The sequence below is a fragment of the Acartia tonsa genome, chromosome 4 (genome assembly GCF_053477335.1).
Source record: "Acartia tonsa isolate MP-2025a chromosome 4, ASM5347733v1, whole genome shotgun sequence".
NCBI classification, from domain to species: Eukaryota; Metazoa; Arthropoda; class Copepoda; order Calanoida; family Acartiidae; genus Acartia; species Acartia tonsa.
In genome coordinates, this window is record NC_137263.1 from 40,772,180 (window position 1) to 40,795,304 (window position 23,125).

A 23,125-nucleotide genomic window follows, 5' to 3' on the forward strand; every position below is an offset into this window, starting at 1 on the left:
TCGATTTAGGGAAAATAGACCTACCAAGGATTACTCATGAAACATTTCAGATCGAAATTCGAATTCTAAGTGCCATTTAATCATTGATTACGAGATGGTTGCATTACCCCCCCCCCCCCCCTTTTCAGTTAGCGATTGTGTTCGTCTGTCTCTCTGTTATGCATTTTAACTTGTTGATTTTTTTCTACGCTGTATTTAATTCTTCATTCAAAAATTCGCTACTGATGCATGTAAGGTTTATTTCCTAAATTAATTCAATCCAATTATAAATTTAAAAAAAATATTTACTAGGTAATATAATATAAGATATTTCATAAATGGAAACAAAAAAAACAACAATGACATATAATATGATTTCCCTTTAATGGACCTCTTGGTCCGCATGGAATTATAACAATCAACAAAAGGTTATGAAGAAACACGGATGACAACATCCATAAAAGCGAAGCTCTAAAATGGAAGGACAAACGAACATTAACACTTTTAGATTGTCAGAACTGAATTAGCAGAATATTAATGCATCAGTAAATTAAAGTAAATTTGTTGCAAAACGGCATTTAAATAGATGATACTATTTAAAAGGACTCTCCACAGAAAAATCAACTTTGGATTTTTGAAAATCTAACCTGAAACTATTATTCTCTGATCAATTTTAGGCATTTTTTGTTTTTGTGGCATCGCGATCGAAGCCCTTTGAAAATTTTGTCCGCCGCCTATTTGTACTGCCGCTATAACAATATATAGTACACTTTCCTCCACTCAAAATATGTTTGCCGCTAAAGAACATTTGCTCCATTGCAACCGGCCGCTCTACGATTTATCCTCTTCCTTGACTGGACAATCCTGCCGCCTCCATTTTGTGTTCGCCTCCGCCAAATATAACTATCTTTTGCTACAGTTGCCGCATTCATCGCCCTTCTCCGCCGCTACTCCGCTATACATTGCTTACGTCGCTATACACAACATTCCAGCCTCCATTTAATTTCTGAACAAGGGAGAGGGGAGCATGTATTGAACCGCGACATACAGCAATGAATAGCGGCGGAGAAGGGCGATGAATGCGGCAACATAGAAGCTAAAAATCACTAAAGCAGCACAAATTGAATGGCGGGAGGATTCACTTAAAGGCGGTTAAAAATTTCAAAGGGCTTCGATCACGATGCCACAAAAACAAAAAATGCCTAAAATTGAACAGAGAATAATAATTTCAGGTTAGATTTTCAAAAATTAAAAGTTGATTTTTCTGTGGAGAGTCCTTTTAAGGACATACTTACATTTTTGATGCTTTGCTTAAAAATAATAGGAATCAGTTTTCAAAAAATCAGAAGAATCGGATAATTGTAATATACAAAAATTTGTTGTCAAAAAAGTTAAAAAGTCGGAAAATACACGAAAATATTATGCAAAACGTAATTAGGATACAGTAATAGTTATTTCTCGTATCGTATTATAAACGGCTTTCCGCGGATATAGAATGTACAATTATAAGATTAAAACTAGTTTTTTTTAGCCCCGTGGTGCCGAAGGCACCGGCTAAAAAAACTAGTTTTAATCTTATGATTGTACATTTCTATATTCGTAGAAAACTGGATATAATACGATGCTAGACATAGTTTTTTCGTATTCATGAGAACCGGTTCCTATCCACCGGATTCAAATGAATACGAGAAAAGGATATACTTTCATTTACAAAAATAAATGTTAGATAATCAGCATGTTTCAAGTGGACGTACGGACATTCTGGTATTGATTATAGAGTTGCTACGCTTTCTAAATTGTACCTAACTACTACAGGAATCATCATGCAAAGTTTGGAATCGATAGGACAATTCTAACCTATTTAAATTAACGAAAAGAGCTAACTCTCTGTGACGGATGGACCGACCATAATTATAGAAAAGCTTCGCTTTTAAAAAATGGCAATATATAATACTGAATTTAGACTAGAAAAAAATTATTAAATTAGATACATACCTATAGGTATACAACTAATTACAAAAAAATCATCTTTAATAAATGAAAATAGGCAATAACAATAAAAAAAAAATTTAAATATCTAAAAGAGAAGCTTTTTATCAGAGACCTTCTGTACGTCCGTAACGGTTAGCTCTTTTCATTAATTTCAAACTTTGCCTAGTGATTCAATTAACAGTTAGGTATGAAGTAGAAAGTGATGCAACTCATTAATCGTTACCAGAACGTGCATACGTCCATTGTAATCATGCTGATTATCTAACATTTAACAACATTTATTTATGTAAATGAAAGTATATCCTTTTACTGTATCCTAATTACGTTTTGCATAATATTTTCGTGTATTTTCCGTAAAGGGGTTGTTTTTTAAAAATTGTCTTAAATGATTTCAAATTGTCTAGTTGGCACCGCTTTTTTACAAATTTACGTTACAACCAGGGTTGTCATATTGGGCACTTTTTTTATATTGGGCGGCCCAATTGCCCAAAAGGGTTTTAGACGGGTTTTAGGCGCCCAAAAGTGGTTTAGGGCACCCTTTTTGGGCAAATGTCATAAAAAGGATATAAAATATCCCCCCATTTTTATCTTAAATTAAAACTAAAAAATAATTTTGGGGGGATGTAATTTTTTTCTAGGGGCGATTACTCTTAGGAGGGTGATGGTACCCTCCCACAAAATAGTTAAAACCTTCCCAAAACCTATGAGAAGCTACCCTGTTAAGGAGAACCCGACCGGTTTAGCGGTTAGCGAGATCCTTCGATACAAACACACAAACAAACAGACACACATCCTGTTACTTAAGTATAAGGATATCACCCAAAAATTAGGCCTGCCCCCCCCCCTCTTTTTTCACCCCTCCCCTTTTTCTCTCCCCCCAAACGGGGGTGCCCAAAACGACCTTATATTGGGCGGCCCAAATCCGCCCGACCAAAATGACAACCCTGGTTACAAACCAATAAAGCAATTGTTATGCCAAATTTTAAAGTTCTACTCCTGTTTTAAACTCTGAAAATACCCACTTGACGGAAAAAGCGAAAAAAATAATGCCCTTTAAATACAATTTTGTTAAGACTTAGAAATTAATGTTCTTTATAAGTTCTGACACTACAGTTCGTCTGTCCTTACTTCTGATTCTAAAGCTTCGTCTTTATGGATGTTGTCATCATTTGTTTTACAAAAAAAAGTTACATAATTTTTTACTTCAAAATAAAATTTTTATTATATATTATTAGTCCTCATTAAACTAAAGAGACCCATAGTATTGTTTTAGTAAATATACTAGGTTTATGTTTAATATTTGCTTTATCGACTAAAGTTAGGTATCACCATGGTTTTATATAAAAAAAAAAACTTTGAAATGTTAAGCATTGTTTGGTGCGATATCATCGAATGTTTTGATGAGTTCAAACTGTTGTAAAAGCTTTGACACAAAATAAATTATTGTGTTTTAAAATTTATATTTATAAAAAGGGTTGGTAACTTGTAAACAGTTTAATTAATGTACTTTTGCAATTTACAACATTTTTCTGCAGTGTTAATTTATTTTGTCATTTGAACTCAACAAAGCATTTGATGATATTGCTTTAAAGTTTTTTTTTTATATAAAACCATAGTGAAACCTAACTTTTAGGGTTGGAAATCCGTATCCGGATTCCGGATCCGGAATCCGCCTAATTTTTGGCCAATTTTGGAATCCGAAATCCGTTTTTTAATTGCGGATTCCGGATTCTTATTTGGTAGGCTAAAATTAGCGTCTTGAGTTTTTTCTTTCAACTCCTTCTCTTTGAAGGCAAAGATTTTCATCATTATATAAAATATCTTTTAAAATCTGGTTCGATTCTCGGAAGTGAATAATAGAGAACACCAAGAAAATTTATTTTTAGGACATATGTAGCACTTAATTTTAAAAAAATTTTTACAAATGCTTTTAAAATATTGCTAGAATCCGGAATCCGAATCCGGAATCCGCCAAAAATAAGAATCCGGAATCCGCCACTTTTTTTGACGGATTCTTTAAGAATCAGGAATCCAAATCCGGCCCAAAAATTCGACGGATTGCCATCACTTAGATAGTCGATAAAACAAATATTAAACATAAACCTAGTATATTCACACAAAAAATACTATGGGTCAATGCTGGAAGATGCTTAGAATCACTTGCTCTTGTTCGTGAACAGTCCCCTTTTCATCATTATACAATATGCTTATAACCCACCTACATGCAATATCCCTTAACAAAAATATAATAATCAATTTCCCACCCCCACCCCCCCCCTCAAAAAAAAATATATTTAAAGGAAGCCTACAGGAATTACAGGAAAGACTGAAGTAGACCCAATATTTGTAGCCTCCAGTTTAAATACCAAAAAAGTTAATTGACATTTTTGAAAGTTAAAATATTTTTTAAAAATTCCAGCTGTCATACCAGAAAATTCAATACAGACATATGTCTACTTGAAATAAATCCAATATATCTTTGACGATGGAAATTTGAAACCCACGGGTCAATATTTCTCAGATATTCCCCCTATCTACGAACGGTCCAAAGTCGTTGATAATAATTAGGGAAAGGGTTGAAAATGGACATGAAACAGAAATATTAAAATCTTTTCTAAATTTTTACGATCCTGAAAGTTAATATTTACTGATATTTTCCAATAAATTTTTTCGTTCCGTCAAAATTTGGAAAAATAGCCAATATAGCTGTCTAGAAAGAACACGAAACCTCTACACCTAATATTTTCTCAGTGTTTTTTTTTACTTTTTATACAAATTTTTTTTAAAGATTAAATATTAAATTTTTATAGAATGAATTATAAAAAAAATAATATTGGTTGATTGGTTTTTGCGATATCAGAACTCAGAACCATATCAGTTTTACTTTTAAACAATTCAATAAATATGAAAACTTTAAAAATTAAATATTGATGAGTTTTTTTTATTTTTTTAGAATGAATTATAAAAAAATAATGTTGGTTGATTGGTTTTTGCGATATCAGAACCATATCAGTTTTACTTGTAAACAATTCAATAAATATGAAAACTTAGATATAAAATTTGTATAATAGATAAGACTTTTAAATAATTTATTCTCCCCTTTCTTTATTCCAAAAATCTCGATTTTTCTTTCATTGTCATATCCTAGTATTTATTATGTGTATTTGTATTGTCGTGTGAGTATGTGAGAGGGTTGTAAAGTACACCTTATGAGATAAGACAATGGATGATAATCTTGTTATCCTTGTTTAGATTACATTTAATAGATGCCTATTGATTATAGGACATGTCAAAACATAAATACAAGGATATTTTAATTGGTTGGTTAAATTATTAACTTTTTATCTAACATTGGCTCAAATAAAAGTAAAATTTATTTTTTTAAAGCGAAGCTTTTCTATAATTAGGGTCGGTCGGTCCGTCCCTCCGTACGTCCGTTTAAGATAGATAGCTTTTATTTATTCATTAATTTAGAATTAACCGAACGCTAAGCAAGATAGATAAATTACCATCCCCCCCCTCTCCCTCACATAGCTGTTAAGACTTAAGATTTTTTGTTTCAGGCTTTCAGCGTATCTACTCTATAATAATCCACCTTCCAAAGTTCCAACACCCTACATTCTCCAACCCTCCACCCTGCTTACTGTCTTCTACATTTCAACTCAACCATATATCAAACTTGCTAATATCATAAAGTGAAAGAAAAGTTAAAAAATAAACCACCAATAACCATTAAATAATGTATTAATCATTCTAACTCAAGTAATATGTACTAATTTAACCTAACATACTAACAAAACAATAATCATAACTTTTTTTACTTTAATGAAATAAATATTCTAAATAAATAAATAAACTATGTTGACTTAAATAAAATGAAAATAAATATTTTTATTTTATTTGGATTGGAGTTAGTTTTGTAAATTGTAACGTTTTGTCCTTGTTCTCTAAGGTCTCATATTTCTTGTATGATGAGTTGACCCTTAGCTTTATGAGGTCATAAATGTTTCCCCCCCCCCCAAAAAAAAAAACGCTGAATCGATAATAATTTATTACACTAGTGTAGTCTCACCCCTCCCCTATTTAAGAAATGTTGTCGATATATATATGCTAATGATATTGATTCACCCCTACCTCGCCCCCCCTAGTTTGAAGGTTGACCGTTACAATACAAATATTGACCCCTCCCCTCCCCCCCCCCACCCAAGAAATAACAATTCAAAACATATGGAAAATAGGAATTAGCGAAGCTTTTCTATAATTTGTGTTGGTTATAGACGTCAGTCTGTTCATCATTAATATGTTAGTATTACTATTTTATATAATTTATAGACAGAATACTTACTTATAATTTTGATTATACTTATGCATTTATGTTAATGTTCCCCCCCCCCCAAGAAATAACAAAACAAAACATATGGAAAATTCAAAATACTAGGAATTAGCGAAGCTTTTCTATAATTTGTGTTGGTTATAGACGTCAGTCTGTTCATCATTAATATGTTAGTATTTATATAATTTATAGACAGAATACTTACTTATAATTTTGATTATACTTATGCATTTATGTTAATGTTTTGCTTTAATGGATATTGTCATCCTTGTTAAAAATTTTTCACACATCCCAACACTTGATATTGACCCCTCCCCTCCCCCCCCCCCCACCCAAGAAATAACAAAACAAAACTTATGGAAAATACTAGGAATTAGCGAAGCTTTTCTATAATTTGTGTTGGTTATAGACGTCAGTCTGTTCATCATTAATATGTTAGTATTTTATATAATTTATAGACAGAATACTTACTTATAATTTTGATTATACTTATGCATTTATGTTAATGTTTTGCTTTAATGGATATTGTCATCCTTGTTAAAAATATTTCACACATCCCAACACTTCATATTTGAAGATATCTATAATATTATTAATCTTAATAATTTCTTGGAAACCAACAACAAAGAAAAATAGTAAAAATGGTGGTAAAAATGTAAATTGGTAGGGGGTAATGATTTCCTTGAAATTTCAATTGCTTACGGACCTTTGAAGTGACAACATATACTACAGTACTACAAATATCATCTACATTCTACATTATTTATATTTTATTTTGCTTCCGCTAGTATTTATTTTGTTGCATTGTTTTGCTATCGTTATGGCGGAAGGACAGAGAGTTGACCGCAGGCGCAACGTGATGATGGATGATTTGGTTCCTTACGCCCCCCGTACTCTTCCCTGCATAGATCCAGAACCGGCTTTATACCCCGACCTGATGCCTGGCTGGTTCGCCCATTATCAGGTCCTACACAGATATTTTAAGGATATCTGTAACCTGGTGTTCAGGTCGGGGTTTCAGTCGGTTCGTAATATGGAGGCGCTCAGGCTATTTGGTGAAGGAATTGGTATATACCAATTCCTTCACCAAGCCCTTCCATCTTCTCAGCGGACCCGCGAAGAAAATGAACAGGTTCTGTCCGAGTTGGAAGCCAAATGCAATGGTTATCGTGACTTAGTTATCCAGTCCTTAGATGTCTATGATCGTGCCATAAATTTGGATCGAACAGTGGATCTATCATCAGATTCAGATGAAAACGAACCCGATATCTCCGGCAATGTCAATCCATCTTCTGATGATGACGATATTGACGCCATCCTGGAACACGAAGGTGGCGCGAGCGCGAACTCTACCCGTGATGACTCTGTGATCATTATCGATTGATTGATGTTGCGTTGAGTGAGATCGTATTCCTGTGAATATTTAGATTCCACATAAATAACTTGACAAATAAATACAATACAAATATATGCTATAATAATAAAACTATGAAAAATAATTTTCTTATTTTTATTTAATTTAATTTGTAATTGCGATGCTGCTCTATAATTTGAATTTCTTAATGTCTGTTACTAAGACTTGCGATGAGACTTGGTTAATAATTGTATGAATCTATCCTATAATATAAAGAAGTAAGCTCTATTTGTCTGTAGCTAAGGATCTCGCTAACCACTGAACCTATATGGTTCTCCTTTACAGTACAGCTTCGTATAGGTCCTTAGATGGTTTTAGGCTAATTCATTTTCATAAATAAGTTTGGATATGGTTTTAGGCTATTTTTCTGCCCTTTCATATCCCTTCGAATATAGAGCCTCTAAATGCTAGGGGCGCAACCGTTTGTATCCAAGGAAGAGAGACGTTTCGTTTAATAAAAGATTATTGGTTGGTAGCTTATAAATTAGAATTAAGATTGTTTGTTACATCGAAATCAGCAAAAATATTTCTATTTGATATAGTTTTAGTTTAGTTAGGTCGTTAAATATATGTTTACGAAATACTTATGTTTCTGCCGTGATTATTTGTGTACTTATTTTAACTTTGAAGACATAAATTTAAAATTATCAATAGCTATAGTATTTCTTGAATCGTTAAACGGCACGTCAGGGCTAAAAAAACTGGTTTTAATCTTATGAAATTAAATTAAAGACTTGCGATGAGACTTGGTTAATAATTGTATGAATCTATCCTATAATATAAAGAAGTAAGCTCTGTTTGTCTGTAGCTAAGGATCTCGCTAACCACTGAACCTATATGGTTCTCCTTTACAGTACAGCTTCGTATAGGTCCTTAGATGGTTTTAGGCTAATTCATTTTCATAAATAAGTTTGGATATGGTTTTAGGCTATTTTTCTGCCCTTTCATATCCCTTCGAATATAGAGCCTCTAAATGCTAGGGGCGCAGCCGTTTGTATCCAAGGAAGAGAGACGTTTCGTTTAATAAAAGATTATTGGTTGGTAGCTTATTAATTAGAATTAAGATTGTTTGTTACATCGAAATCAGCAAAAATATTTCTATTTGATATAGTTTTAGTTTAGTTAGGTCGTTAAATATATGTTTACGAAAAATACTTATGTTTCTGCCGTGATTATTTGTGTACTTAGGTAGGTTAGGTAAGCGTTCCACGTATTTAAATTTTAACTTTGAAGACATAAATTTAAAATTATCAATAGCTATTTCTTGCATCGTTAAACAGCACGTCAGGGCTAAAAAAACTGGTTTTAAGAATGAATAAAAAAGTGTATTATTTCGAGTTTCTTATCACATTTATTTTTACAATATCACGCAAAAGTTATTTAATAAATATCAAATTGATGGACTACAAAACAGAATGAATATGAAATGAATGAAATACAAAATGAAAATGAAAAAATGAAATTGAAAAAAAATTAAATGAAATATATTTTATATAGTGTTTTTAAAGAAACATATTCACTTGTTAAAGTTAGTATATCGTTGACAATGACATAAGTCTGTGAAGCCTAGAGATAGACTTAAAAAAGCTATCCATCTCTGACGGTCAGATTAAGGTCACATGTACAGACGGACTGACCCTAATTATAGAAATATTTTTTAAATCATAAATTTAATGTCGGACATACATAACGAAGTGTTAACTTAAATTAAATCAAAAATAATTATATTTTATCACAAATTTATTTCAATTAAAGACTATTAAAATGACAATTGACAAGTAAATGAACCTCGTGAAAGTGTCGAACTATGACGTCAGAAAAAAATAACAATTAACCAATGAGAGACCGCTATATATTTTACCATTGGTCAATTACAGTGAATACTGGCTTCTCATTGGTTAATTGTTAATTTTTTCTGACGTCATAGTTCGACACTTTTACGAGGTTCCAAGTAAATAAAGTATAAATATATCAAAAATAGTATATACAAAATACAAAATAGATTTTTACAATTTTTATCCCCCCCCCCCCCCACCAATAAAAATAACCGCGGGCGCTCGGCCCCCTAGCCATATAACCTAACCTAGCCTAACCTAATCCAGTCATTTAGTCGGGGGGGGGGGGGGGGATAACACCACAAAATAGAAAGTTGAAATTAAAAAACAAACAAAGTTACAAATAATATTACAAAATTAACAATAATCAATTTGAATTCTAGTAAATAAAGTATAAATATATCAAAAATAGTATATACAAAATACAAAATAGATTTTTACAATTTTTATCCCCCCCCCCCCCCCACCAATAAAAATAACCGCGGGCGCTCGGCCCCCTAGCCATATAACCTAACCTAGCCTAACCTAATCCAGTCATTTAGTCGGGGGGGGGGGGGGGGGGAGGGGGGTATAAATTTGAGAAAAGCCTAGCCTAAAAGTAAATACAAATAATATTACAAAATTAACAATAATCAATTTGAATTCTATTATGAAATAATATTACAAAATTATAAATATTAAGGTAAATAGAATTCAAATTGATTATTGTTAATATTGACGGTAGCGTGCGCACCTATTGTCAAATTGAAAATAGGTACGTTACGACGAGGTTGTTGAGGTTCTTGCTGTGGGTGGGGGGGGGGGCTGTGGAATGGGGTCTGGCTGTGGCTGGGGGGGGGGGCTGTGGAGGGGGGTTCGGCTGTTGAGGGGGGGGCGGCTGTGGTGGTTGATGGGGACCAATACCAACATTATTGTTGTTGCCCATCTGATTGACAACCTGTTGAGCATGACCTTAATAAATTAAATCAAAATTAAAATTAAAATCTCTCAGGAGGGTGGTCGATAGATCGATGTACATCCCCAGTGATTTTCCCTTCTGTAGATTACAATTAGTTCCATAAAAGCCAAAAAAAATACATTTTAATTAAAGATCCAGCTTAGATTTTTTGATGCATTTTTTTGGAGCTTCTCTTTTATGGATGTTTTCATCCTTGTTTTATAATAATCATGTAAGCAATTCTGTATGATATTTACTATTAATTTAAATGGTTATTTTTTCAAAATCATAAAATATCTCAACGCAATCAGATTAAATTAATTCCAAAAGGTGAATTTATTATTTCAAAGTAAGGTTACTGGACAAACGCAGGAGTCCCAATTATATATAATACCTTGTCCTCTTGGAACATTACGGCGTCGTCCATGGCCTCGACGATGGCCATCAGGCTGGGGTGCAACAGGAACAGCCACACCTTAATGAATTAAATCTTATTTATTATTTCAAAGTAAGGTTACTGGACAAACGCAGGAGTCCCAAACGTCGGAGTGGACAAACGCAGGAGTGTTAAAATATTAATTTTAAGTATTTCTGTACAGGTTAGGTTAGGTTAATATGTACAAGATATATAAGACTTGGAATAGGTAATAATAAAAATATGATTATATCATAGAGAAAAAAATAAAAGAGAGGAATCAAAGCAACTAGAAGACGAAAATAGGCAGTGGGCCTAGAGGCCTACTCAGCGTTGTTGCCGCGCTAAAATTTATTGCTATTCCACTACTTTTCAAATGGGAGGATTAAAAATTATTAAAAAAAATATTTTTTTACTTTTTACTATTTCCATATTTAGGGCAAGAATATTAGATTAGATATTTTCGTTTTTATGTTTTAATTAAAAATTACATAGAATTTTATTTTTATTTAAATAAATTTGTTCATGAAAGATGAATCCTTCTATTTCTAAAAAGGGGGAATTTTTTTTCATAATGAACATTCAGCTGATTCTGACCGCCCACGGCTGTTTGCTAAATATCGCTTTTCTTTTTATTCACATTTTTATTTATGATTGACTTACAAAAAGCCCTGGGCGGTTTTCGATTTTCGTCTGCTTCTAAATTTAGGGATGGGGAAGTAGTATTTTACCATGAAAAAGGGGTGAGTATTCATCCTCTTATCCTTTTTCCTTATGGATTATATATAATACCTTGTCCTCTTGGTTGAACAACCGGATCATCTCATCCATGGCCATCATCAGGTGGACGGGGTACAACAGGAACAGCCACACCTTAATAAATTAAATCTTATTTATTATTTCAAAGTAAGGTTACTGGACCAACGCAGGAGTCCCAAACGTCGGAGTGGACAAACGCAGGAGTCCCAAACGTCGGAGTGGACAAACGCAGGAGTCCCAAACGTCGGAGTGGACAAACGCAGGAGTGTTAAAGTATTACAACAGCCACACCTTAATGAATTAAATCTTATACACTAAATAAATTTATTAACTTAGTCCTATAGTTTATACAAACGGACAGTTTAACTTTAAAGTTTAAACTTTACAGTAATATAATTAAACTAAAGAGTAGCTATACTTAAAACAACGATGACAACATCCATAAAAGCGAAGCACTGAAACGGTAGGACAAACGGACATTAACACTTGTATAGTGTCTGAAGTGAATAATCAGAATATAAAGTATAAGAGTCGAAGCAAAATTGTAAGTAAATTTGTTGGAAAACATCACTAGCTAGACTAGTGATGGCAATCCGTCGAATTTTTGGGCCGGATTCGGATTCCAGATTCTTAAAATAATCCGTCAAAGAAAGTGGCGGATTCCTTGCGGACTACTCTGGATTCTTATTTTTTTTGCGGATTCCGGATTCTAGCAGTATTTAAAAGGCTTTTTTTTAAAATAAATGAAGCATTAAAAAATGTAAGTGCTACATATGTCCTAAAAATTAATGTGCTTGGTATTCTCTACAGGACTGTGTATATTTTGATTACCAGCTGATCTCTCAACTTCGTGGTGGTTTATGTTGGAAGAGATGGGGGGATGGTGGGGTGGGGGAGTAATCTTTGCCTTCAAAAAGAGGGAGTTGAAAGAAAAAACTCAAGACGCTAATTTTAGCCTACCAATTAAGAATCCGGAATCCGCTATTAAAAAAAGGATTCCGGATTCGGATTCCAAAATTAGCCCAAAAATTGGGCGGATTCCGGATCCTGGATTGCCAACCCTAAGCTAGACTTAAAATTATAAGCTAATTTTGGTCACACAGTTATAACGGCAGTAACTAAGCACATTTTTGAAGAAAAAAAAAACTCTTTCCATAATCGAAATCTTTCATTTTTTTTGTGAGTAAACATGAAATCATGGTAGCAAATATGTTTTATTAAAAACTGAAAATGAACTAAAGTTTGTTGAAAATATTTGACTATTTACAAAGGGTTTTTTCTATTGTAAATGTACTGGCATTTTTCCCAAAATAAGCTCATAATTTTGCTTCTACCTAAATTCGTGTTTTTAGATATCAAAGAAAAAATCTTTAACATGTGTCTTTATCCTATGTCCCAAATATTTTCTTCCATATTAATATCCCAACACATGTGTAGACTAATAATATATAATAACCAAATCAAAAGTTTCAAAATCAGAAGAATCAGTATTAGAGGTAGATTCTGTTTCACTGGCAAGATAGTCTTTGATAGGAATATTGTTTTCCTTTGCCATTACTGCTGTCTAAATAAAAAAATAATGTAGTAACATTGTTTTTTGAAAATATATTGATTTGTCCGTATATAATGCTCTACAGGGAGTAAGGGAGGGGACAATGGATCGAATATTCAATTTTTAGTAGTCTCAGACTTTGGGGACTGGCTTAAAGGGAATGTGCAAGAATTTAGCAGTTTCTGACTGAGTTTGGGGACTTGCGCATAGAATGCCGCTACTCGTTATGTATGTTTTGAATACTGCAGATGGGGAGAAGGGATAAGGGAAGTGGGGGGAAGGGAAATAAACACTCATTGTGTTAGTTTGGAATGTAGCAGACGGGGAGAAGGGAAGTGGGGGGAAGGGAAATAAACACTCGTTGTGTTAGTTTGGAATGTAACAGACGGGGGGGGGGGGGGGAAGGGAGAAGGGAGGTGGGGGCAAAGGGCAAGGGAAATAAACAGAATAAAAAGGGGCAGTCATATTCTTGCTAGCAGCTGGCTGGGCCCAATAATCTTTTAATATAAAAATCGCACCAAAAAACCTCAATATATTTCATCAAAAACAAGTTGTGATTTCACTTTACATGACGCTATGGAAATCTATTATTCAATTAACAATCCCTTTATAATTTCCTACAAATTTATTAGATTAAACTGGATTTCATGCCCTTTCTTTGATAACTCTTATATTGAATTAATTGCCCATTGTCCCCTCCCTTACTCCCTGAATGCTCTAAGACAAATAAAATTATCTAAAATGATTTAAGATTGAGTTTTACATTTTAAGACTTTCATAGCCCAGGGATGATTTTCTGTTAATATTAGTCCTACTACTCCTTTGAAACAGGGCCCCTATAGGAGCACAGCAACTAGTAAAGATAGAAAATAGTTAACATTCTGCATTATGACTCACTTGGCTTGTCAGTCCTTCAGTAATGCTCCAGATATTTTACGTACCTTCATTTTATAATACATCCGTTTCTGCTTGTTACACATCCGTTTCTGCTTGTAATACATCCGTTTCTGCTTGTTTAATTTCTAAAATAAAAATTAGAAAATTATTAAATATAACAGCTTCAACACTACAGATAAGTTATTATTGTTTCTTTTGGGGAGGGTGATGCATGAAAGCACAAAACTACGTAGAAAAAAATATTAGACAATTGATTTCCCCGATTGTTCTGCGAGGATAAAGTGTAAAAATGATATATAATATTAAAGCACCTGTCCTGCCTAACTTTAGTGTTTTAGTCCTAGTTTGAAAACATAGCTTTGAGGAATCTTGTGCTTTAACAAAATTAATAGGTATGTCCTGTTTTTTTTTAAATATAAAAAACACTCTCACAAATGAAGAAAAAAAACAAATATGTAAAAAAGTTGTTTTATTTCAAGCAGGTATTATTACCTCGTTGGATTTAAGCATTTTCGCCATAATCTTTATTTTTGCTTCATCAAGCGACAATGGCTGAAAATAAATCAATATAATAGAACATATCTATAAAGTTAATATATATTAAGGGGGGGGGAAGTTCTGACACATTTGCGTAAACCTGGTGCATAGGCTTTATCTTTGGACTGAAAGGATAGGTTATTAGGGATAAAATCATTCTTATATGATGAATTTCCCCCAGATTTAAGATTTTTTGGATAGGCCTCCAGGTTCCGGAGCTCCAGGCCTCCAGGTGGTCTCTGTACAGGTAAAAATGAAAAAGAAATTTTTTTTTTAAAGAGTTAGATGTCAGCTTATGAGACAAAATATGTATGTTTTTTCTTTAAATATGTGAATAACAATCATAAGAAGCATATTTTGTTTTATAAGTTTACCTCTAACTCTTCAAAAAAAAAATCTTATTTTTAATTTTTACCTGTACAGAGAACACCTGGAGGCCTGGAGCTCCGGAACCTGGAGGCCTATCCAAAAAATCTTAAATCTGGGGGAAATTCATCATATAAGAATGATTTTATCCCTAATAACCTATCCTCTCAGTCCAAAGATAAAGCCTATACACCAGGTTTACGCAAATGTGTCAGAACTTCCCCCCCCCCCCCTTATATATTGCATATTCCTTGTCATTGAATATCATAATAGCAAATTGCAACATAACGTACCTTGAATAAAGGAGGTCGGTATCTTATCTTTTCTTTTTCGTCTTGTTGGAACGGCTAAGGATATCATATGATTAAGATTAATCTTGTTATAGGTATTGGATATAATGAATATCTTTAATTTATCATAAAAAGAGTTTTATATAATTAGGGTTGGTCCCTCTGCATGCAACGGTTAACCCTTATCAAGTAAGAATTATCCTATCAATTTCAAACTTAGCATGATGATACCTATGATAGTTAGGTACAATTTAGAAAGCATGGAAACTCTATAATCGTTACCAGAAAGTCTGCATGGCAATGTAAAACATGCTGTTTTTTTAACATTTTGACATTATTTTGTATGTTATGATTATCCTATAATCTGACTTTTTGAATAATGATTCTTAGGACTATAAGGTCACATTACAAGCATAGCAACTCTATAATCAAATCCTAAAACTGAAAGCATGTCTTTTACTGTATCCTTAATTTACACAATTTTGAATATAAATGTTTTATAAATCATAATTTCCTGGTTATTTTTCTTGGCTTCTCCTTTTTTCCCTCCAGGTTTTGTCTGCCCCTCCACCTGCCCACATACACTTTGTGAACCCCCCTCCAAATTTGTATCCCCTCTTACCACACCCTCCTCCAAATTTTCAACACCACTTACCACCTCAATGCCCTCCAAATTATCACCTCCTTCTGTACCCCTATCCAACTTCCCATCTGCACCAACAATCTCTTTACCCATACCCACAGAATCCGTTTTTCCACCTTCGTCCCACTTCTTTTTTGCTGCTGCAACTGTCTCTCTTATTATCTCTCCAAGATTTCTAAGAATGAAAGGAGAGGTGAAATGTAAACATCTCGTAATCAGGGCGAAAATGGCACTTTGAATCCAAAGAGGACTATCCACGAACAAGAGCACATGATTCCAGCATTGATCCTAAGTATTTTCTTTCAGAATATAATAGGACACCATATATTATTAATATATTGACAAGAAAATTTATGTTTCACCATGTTTTTTTTAGGTATTTTAATTGATTTTGAAAACTTTTATGAAGCTAATTCTTTTAATAAAATGGATATTTGATGATACATATGCGAATACTCGTGTTATATAGATTGTAAATTAATCCATATTTAATTTAAACATACATATGAGATATAGTAAATGTGCTTTTGACTTTTTAAAAATTTTTATCATTTGACAACATGGACAATTAAAGACACCCCGAACTCAACAAAACGTTTGATAGAATTTTAACAAAAAATGGTGGACATTTTTTTACTTTTCTTCAACTTGAAGTGGTGAAACATAAATTTTCTTGTCAATATATTATTTATTGATAGTGACCTATTATATTCTGAAAGAAAATACTCAGGATCAATGCTGGAAGGTACTTAGAATCACGTGCTCTTGTTCGTAGATAGTCCTCTTTCGTTATGAAGCTTGGCATGAGTGATCCTTAGCATGTCTATTTTTTTATAAAAACAGATAAGCCGTTAGCCGTTTTCAAACTTTTTGTTAGATTTAGGGAAAGACCTACAAATAAGGGGGGGGGGGGGGAAGTTCTGCCACTTTCGCGTAAACAGTGTGCAGTGGACTAGGTATTGATTTTAGATTATAGGTTATTTAGGATAAAAGTTTACTTTTGGGTATTAGTTCACGTATATTTAATCATTTTTTGAATAGGTCTCCAGGTTCAGGTGCTGCAGGCTGGAAGGTCGTTTCTGGACAGGTAAAAAAAATAAAAATTTTTTTTTGAAGAGATAGAGAGCAACTTATAAAACAAATATGCTTCTTTTTGAATGTTATTAACATATCTGCAGAAAAAATTAAATTCGGCCTCCAGGTTCAGGTGCTGCAGGCCTCCAGGTACACTCTGGACAGGTAAAAATTAAAAAAATTATTTGAAGAGTTAGAGGTACACTTATTAAACCAAATATGCATCTTTTTGAATGTTATTACCATATTAGAAGAAAAAATGACAATCGGCCTCCAGGTTCAGGTGCTGCAGGCCTCCAGGTACACTCTGGACAGGTAAAAATAAAAAACATTTATTTGAAGAGTTAGAGGTACACTTATTTAACCAAATATGCATCTTTATGGATGTTATCATCATATTTGCAGAAAAATTTAAAATCGGCCTCCAGGTTCAGGTGCTGCAGGCCTCCAGGTACACTCTGGACAGGTAAAAATTAAAATTTCTTATTTGAAGAGTTTGATGTACACTTATTTATCCAAATATGCATCTTTTTGGATGTTATTACCATATTTGAAGAAAAAATGACAATCGGCCTCCAGGTTCAGGTGCTGCAGGCCTCCAGGTACACTCTGGACAGGTAAAAATCAAAATTTCTTATTTGAAGAGTTAGAGGTACACTTATAAAACAAAATATGCATCTTTTTGGATGTTATTACCATATTTGAAGGTAAATTGACAATCGGCCTCCAGGTTCAGGTGCTGCAGGCCTCCAGGTACATTCTGGACAGGTAAAAATTTAAAAAAAATTATTTAAAGAGTTAAAGGTAAACTTATTAAACCAAATATGCGTATTTTTGGATGTTATTATCATATTTGAAGGTAAATTGATTTTCGGCCTCCAGGTACAGGTGCTGCAGGCCTCCAGATCCATTCTAGACAGGTAAAAATTTAAAAAAAATATTTAAAGGGTTACAGGTACACTTATAAAACCAAATATGCATCTTTTTGGATGTTATTATCATATTTACAGAAAAAATTCAAATTGGACTCTAGTTTCAGGTGCTGCATGCCTCCAGGTACACTCTGGAGTCGGACAGGTAAAAATTAAAATTTCTTATTTGAAGAGTTAGAGGTACACTTATTAATCCAAATATGCGTGTTTTGGATGTTATTATCATATTTGAAGATAAATTGACAATCAGAAAATTAAGTACCTGTACACAACTATATTCTTTACTGGAGTAGAAACATGGCCTCTTCTTTTCTTTCTCCTAAGACAAACAAAAAAAGATTTTTGAGATCTTTATAGAATATATTAAAACAAAATCACATTTTCCTTTGAAGTCCTTAGACGTCATGACATTGTTGATAGACCAACAGACCAAGAAAATGCTTATTGGCATAGGGAATTTCCAACTAAAAAAAAGTAAGCATATTATCTTGAGTACCTAGTTGCCAAGAAATTTACATTTATTCCATAATATTTCTTACATAAGCACAGACAAACAGTCGGCCATTTAGAATATCAGAGGAACTTTTAACAAATATAGAATATAAAAATAAATACAATTTTTGCCAGAAAGTGTCAGGAATTCCTGCCTTTTTCTTTAGACGTGGATTGAATATACAATCTAAGAATTTCTTTATATTTTACTAACCTGGATGGATAATCTGTAGCTCTGAATGACATCTGGATAAAATTAACCTCTCTCAGTAGTAATTTTAAAATTATTTCACTAGCATCTATACTTTATAATCTGAATCCTATTGAAATTGCATTCCCCATTCTGAGTATCTGTAATATTATATCTTAGACAGAATTATATTTTGCATATGTGTGGAAAACCATACATAAACAAAAAGTAATAAATACAGATCTATCTAGCTGGCTCCTGGAGGCCACCTTGACCCTATCTGGAGCACAACTCAAACCTTTCATCTAAATAAAACAAATTATAACATTGATTTTTTAAACCTGTCCAGCAGGCTCCTGGAGGCTACCTAGAGCCTGCCTGGAACAAAAATAGAAGACTTACTTAATAAATTTTGTCATATTATTATATTTTAATAATTTTCTATTTAGAAACCTTTCCTCTAATATCAAATATTACCTTTATTGGAATTTACCTTGCCAGCGGCCACAAGCAGTCACCAGTGGTCACCAGGATCCAGGTAAGGTGTCCAAATCAAAAAGTATCAAAAAATATTATAACTGCCTGTCCAGAGTGTACCTGGAGGCCTGCAGCACCTGAACCTGGAGGCCGATTGTCAATTTACCTTCAAATATGGTAATAACATCCAATAAGTTGCATATTTGGTTTAATAAGTGTACCTCTAACTCTTTAAATAAGAAATTTAAATTTTTACCTGTCCAGAGTGTACCTGGAGGCCTGCAGCACCTAAACCTGGAGGCCGATTGTCAAATTACCTTCAAATATGGTAATAACATCCAAAAAGATGCATATTTTGTTTTATAAGTGTACCTCTAACTCTTCAAATACGAAATTTTAATTTCTACCTGTCCAGAGTGTACCTGGAGGCCTGCAGCACCTGAACCTGGAGGCCGATTGTCATTTTTTCTTCAAATATGGTAATAACATCCAAAAAAATGCATATTTGGTTAAATAAGTGTACCTCTAACTCTTCAAATAAATGTTTTTTATTTTTACCTGTCCAGAGTGTACCTGGAGGCCTGCAGCACCTGAACCTGGAGGCCGATTGTCATTTTTTCTTCAAATATGGTAATAACATCCAAAAAGATGCATATTTGGTTAAATAAGTGTACATCAAACTCTTCAAATAAGAAATTTTAATTTTTACCTGTCCAGAGTGTACCTGGAGGCCTGCAGCACCTGAACCTGGAGGCCGATTTTAAATTTTTCTGCAAATATGATGATAACATCCATAAAGATGCATATTTGGTTAAATAAGTGTACCTCTAACTCTTCAAATAAGAAAACTTAATTTTTACCTGTCCAGAGTGTACCTGGAGGCCTGCAGCACCTGAACCTGGAGGCCGAATTTAATTTTTTCTGCAGATATGTTAATAACATTCAAAAAGAAGCATATTTTGTTTTATAAGTTGCTCTCTAACCCTTCAAACAAAAAATTTTTAATTTTTTTACCTGTCCAGAAACGACCTTCCAGCCTGCAGCACCTGAACCTGGAGACCTATTCAAAAAATGATTAAATATACGTGAACTAATACCCAAAAGTAAACTTTTATCCTAAATAACCTATAATCTAAAATCAATACCTAGTCCACTGCACACTGTTTACGCGAAAGTGGCAGAACTTCCCCCCCCCCTTACTCAGGTGAAGTTTTATAACGAAATTCAGATTCTTAGTGCCATTTTCGCACTGATTACGAGATGGTTGCATTAAACCCCACCCTACCTTATTTAAGGTTGGTTCTTCAATTATCCCATCATAAAATCATAATTTAACTATCAGTATAAGTTAGATTATATAACGGAATACAAACAGGGTTAATAAAAGCTAAGATTTTCTATAATTAGGGTCCATAATTGTTAGGTTCTATTTAGAAAGCATACGACAGAAAATATCTATTTCCTTTCTAATTGTGATGATTTATAACTTTGCTAACAACTACTCTTCTCCCCCCCCCCCTAAAAATTGAAACACTAATGAATAATACATACCTCTTTCCAATCTTAGTCTCAGGGATTTCTTTTATTTTCAGTAGTTGGGCTAAAAAATATATTTGTTACAATTTTGTTTGATTTTTATTTAAGTAACATTCCTATAAATATTTTCGAGTCAAGTGCAGTTCCTGGTAACTAAGGGGGGGTTTTTAATGCAACCATCTCGTAATCAATGTATAAATGGCACTTAAAATTCGAATTTTGATCTGAAATTTTGCATGAGTAATCCTTGGTAGGTCTATTTTCCCTAAATCGAAAAAAAAGTTGAAAAAGTAACGGCTAACGGCTCACCCGTTTAGCCGTTTTTTTGCTATATTTAGGGCAAATCCGTAATAAATTACATAGAAATCAACTTTTAGAAACATATTTTTGCTTTAAATCATGTGAAATGATACAAAAAAAAACATTTTTTAGATTTCTAGTATCAGCAACTACCGGCTAGAACCGTTTGAAAACGTTTTGGATCGGAAAAGAGCATTATGTGGAGAGAGGTTTCGTGATGGATTTTGCTTGAAAATACCCAACAAATGGCTAATCGGATGAGCCGCCAGCCGTTAGCCGCTACTTTTCCAACTTTTTGTTCGATTTAGGGAAAATAGACCTACCAAGGATTACTCATGCAAAATTTCAGATCAAAATTCGAATTTTAAGTGCCATTTATACATTGATTACGAGATGGTTGCATTAAACCCCCCCCCCCCTTTTTCAAAAAATCTATGAATTTTAAAAGCTGCTATCAGCCTTACGGCTTAACGTACATCATACCCTCACACCGTTTTAGGCGCATTAAAATTACATTTTTTGTGCATTTATGTGCACTGAAAGATAACTGTGTATTATTCATTAATGACTGTTCCAGATTTTTTGTAGGCCTTCTTTTTGCGAGCATAATCTATACGTTCCACTGTTTGGCCGTTAGACGCCTTTAAAGTTCAAAGATTTTTGGAGATATTCGTTATCAGGAACATTTTACCGTGATCTGTATTTGACCGAAATTTTCTGAATTCTAATCAAATGACAACATGTTACTGTATTTTAAACTGAACATCTATATAATCAATTGACAAAATGTAAGTATGTATGGCTACGAACTAGATAAACAAGAGATTTTTTATTAAATTATAATTTGGTAACTCTGTTTGTCATGTGCAAATGCCCCTTTAAGTTTTTCAAGTCCATTTTTATCAAAAATTGAACTTTTAAAACCTTCAAAAGTAAAAAATAGACGTGTGGGGAAAAAAATATTTTTCTTGATTTTAGGTCCCTCCCTACTTATTATTACCTGGCTCAGACATTGGTTCGTTAGCTTAATATATTTACATATAATATATTACATATGTACAATAAAATCTGAAAATGGATACATATATCGATAATTTGCATTAAATAACATTGGGCTATATATCAAAATATAAGTTAAAGATCGGTATTCCCCCTTCGGATTGAAACGACTTTATGTCCTTCCAAACCAGTCTATTGAAGCTTGAATTAATGCTTTTGACTCCGCTTAAGGTATGGAGGACGAGGTGCTTCGTCAAAAACCTCTATCTGGCAGATAATTGCCGCCGGCTGCGGACAGCGCCGCCACCGTCGCTGCACCTTTTATGACAAATTACTGACCTGTACTTGCTACTGTTCGAACGGAGAGTGCCGGGAAATACTTCCACTGTCGCTCTGTCGTCGAGCAAACAGCAATGCCAAACTTCTTTGACTGTTCCCGACACTCGACTTTCGAAACGAAAGTTTTGAAAATTGAAACTACAGATCAATAGCATAAAACAATGAAAAAACGACAGGAATACTATAAAAACAAAGCAAACAGATGAATAAACGCCAAGAATCGACAGCACAGAAATGCGTTGATGCTTTCAGCTCGATGTCAAAATTGTGACGGATGCAAAACCGGAACTTACGAGATTGTATTGCTGAAGAAATTACGCGGCATTCGCGCATGGGCTATTAGAAAAAAGGCGACAGTTCCGGCGTCGGCGATGTGGCAGCCGGGACAAATAATCTGCCAGAAAGTTCAGTTTTTAAAAGCGAAGCTTTTCTATAATTAGGGTCGATCTGTACGTCCGTCCGTCCAAGATAGCGTCGACTCTTATACTTTTATATTCTGATAATTCAGTTTAGACACTATAAAAGTGTTAATGTCAGTTTGTCCTACCGTTTCAGTGCTTCGCTTTTATGGATGTTGTCATCCTTGTTTTGTTATTGTCTCTATTTTTATTATTTAATCATTATTACTCTATCTTGTGATACAAGCAACCTTCTAAAGCGTCTAATTTTCACCTCTTAAACAATCGACATATAGCTAGATGGTCCATATGACCACATTTTTGTCAAACTTAATAAGGGATAAAATAAAATAACTAAATGCACCGGAATAGTTAAAAAAATTTTGTTACCATGTAAGGATTTGGACGCAACCTCTATTTTACTTAAATAAATCTATTT

At 33.5% G+C, this 23,125-nt stretch overlaps 2 protein-coding genes across 6 annotated transcripts; both read right to left on the bottom strand.

The window, feature by feature from the left end:
* Positions 1 to 222: 222 nt before the first annotated feature.
* LOC145317212 (uncharacterized) lies at positions 223 to 23,017 on the bottom strand. 5 transcript variants are annotated; one of them, XM_080158192.1, is made up of 9 exons: positions 21,951 to 22,817; positions 20,666 to 20,714; positions 15,821 to 16,124; positions 15,310 to 15,363; positions 14,606 to 14,665; positions 14,158 to 14,238; positions 13,094 to 13,228; positions 3,100 to 3,217; positions 223 to 450 (listed from the first exon to the last, which is right to left on the bottom strand). In XM_080158192.1, exons 1-7 carry the CDS (start codon positions 21,961 to 21,963, stop codon positions 13,103 to 13,105), a joined length of 687 nt encoding a protein of 228 aa, XP_080014318.1. In that variant the 5' UTR covers positions 21,964 to 22,817; the 3' UTR covers positions 223 to 450; positions 3,100 to 3,217; positions 13,094 to 13,102. The 5 variants fall into 5 exon arrangements, with proteins under 5 accessions (XP_080014318.1, XP_080014314.1, XP_080014316.1 ...); XM_080158188.1 differs by lacking the exon at positions 20,666 to 20,714 and having other exon boundaries at positions 22,289 to 23,017; XM_080158190.1 differs by lacking the exon at positions 20,666 to 20,714 and having other exon boundaries at positions 223 to 434; positions 3,100 to 3,173; positions 13,121 to 13,228; positions 22,289 to 23,007.
* On the bottom strand, positions 10,313 to 13,114 carry LOC145318031 (uncharacterized). The gene is made up of 3 exons (XM_080159344.1): positions 11,698 to 13,114; positions 10,885 to 10,965; positions 10,313 to 10,504 (listed from the first exon to the last, which is right to left on the bottom strand). The coding sequence occupies exons 1-3, from the start codon at positions 11,743 to 11,745 to the stop codon at positions 10,313 to 10,315; spliced, it is 321 nt and encodes a 106-aa protein (XP_080015470.1). The 5' UTR covers positions 11,746 to 13,114.
* Positions 23,018 to 23,125: the final 108 nt, after the last annotated feature.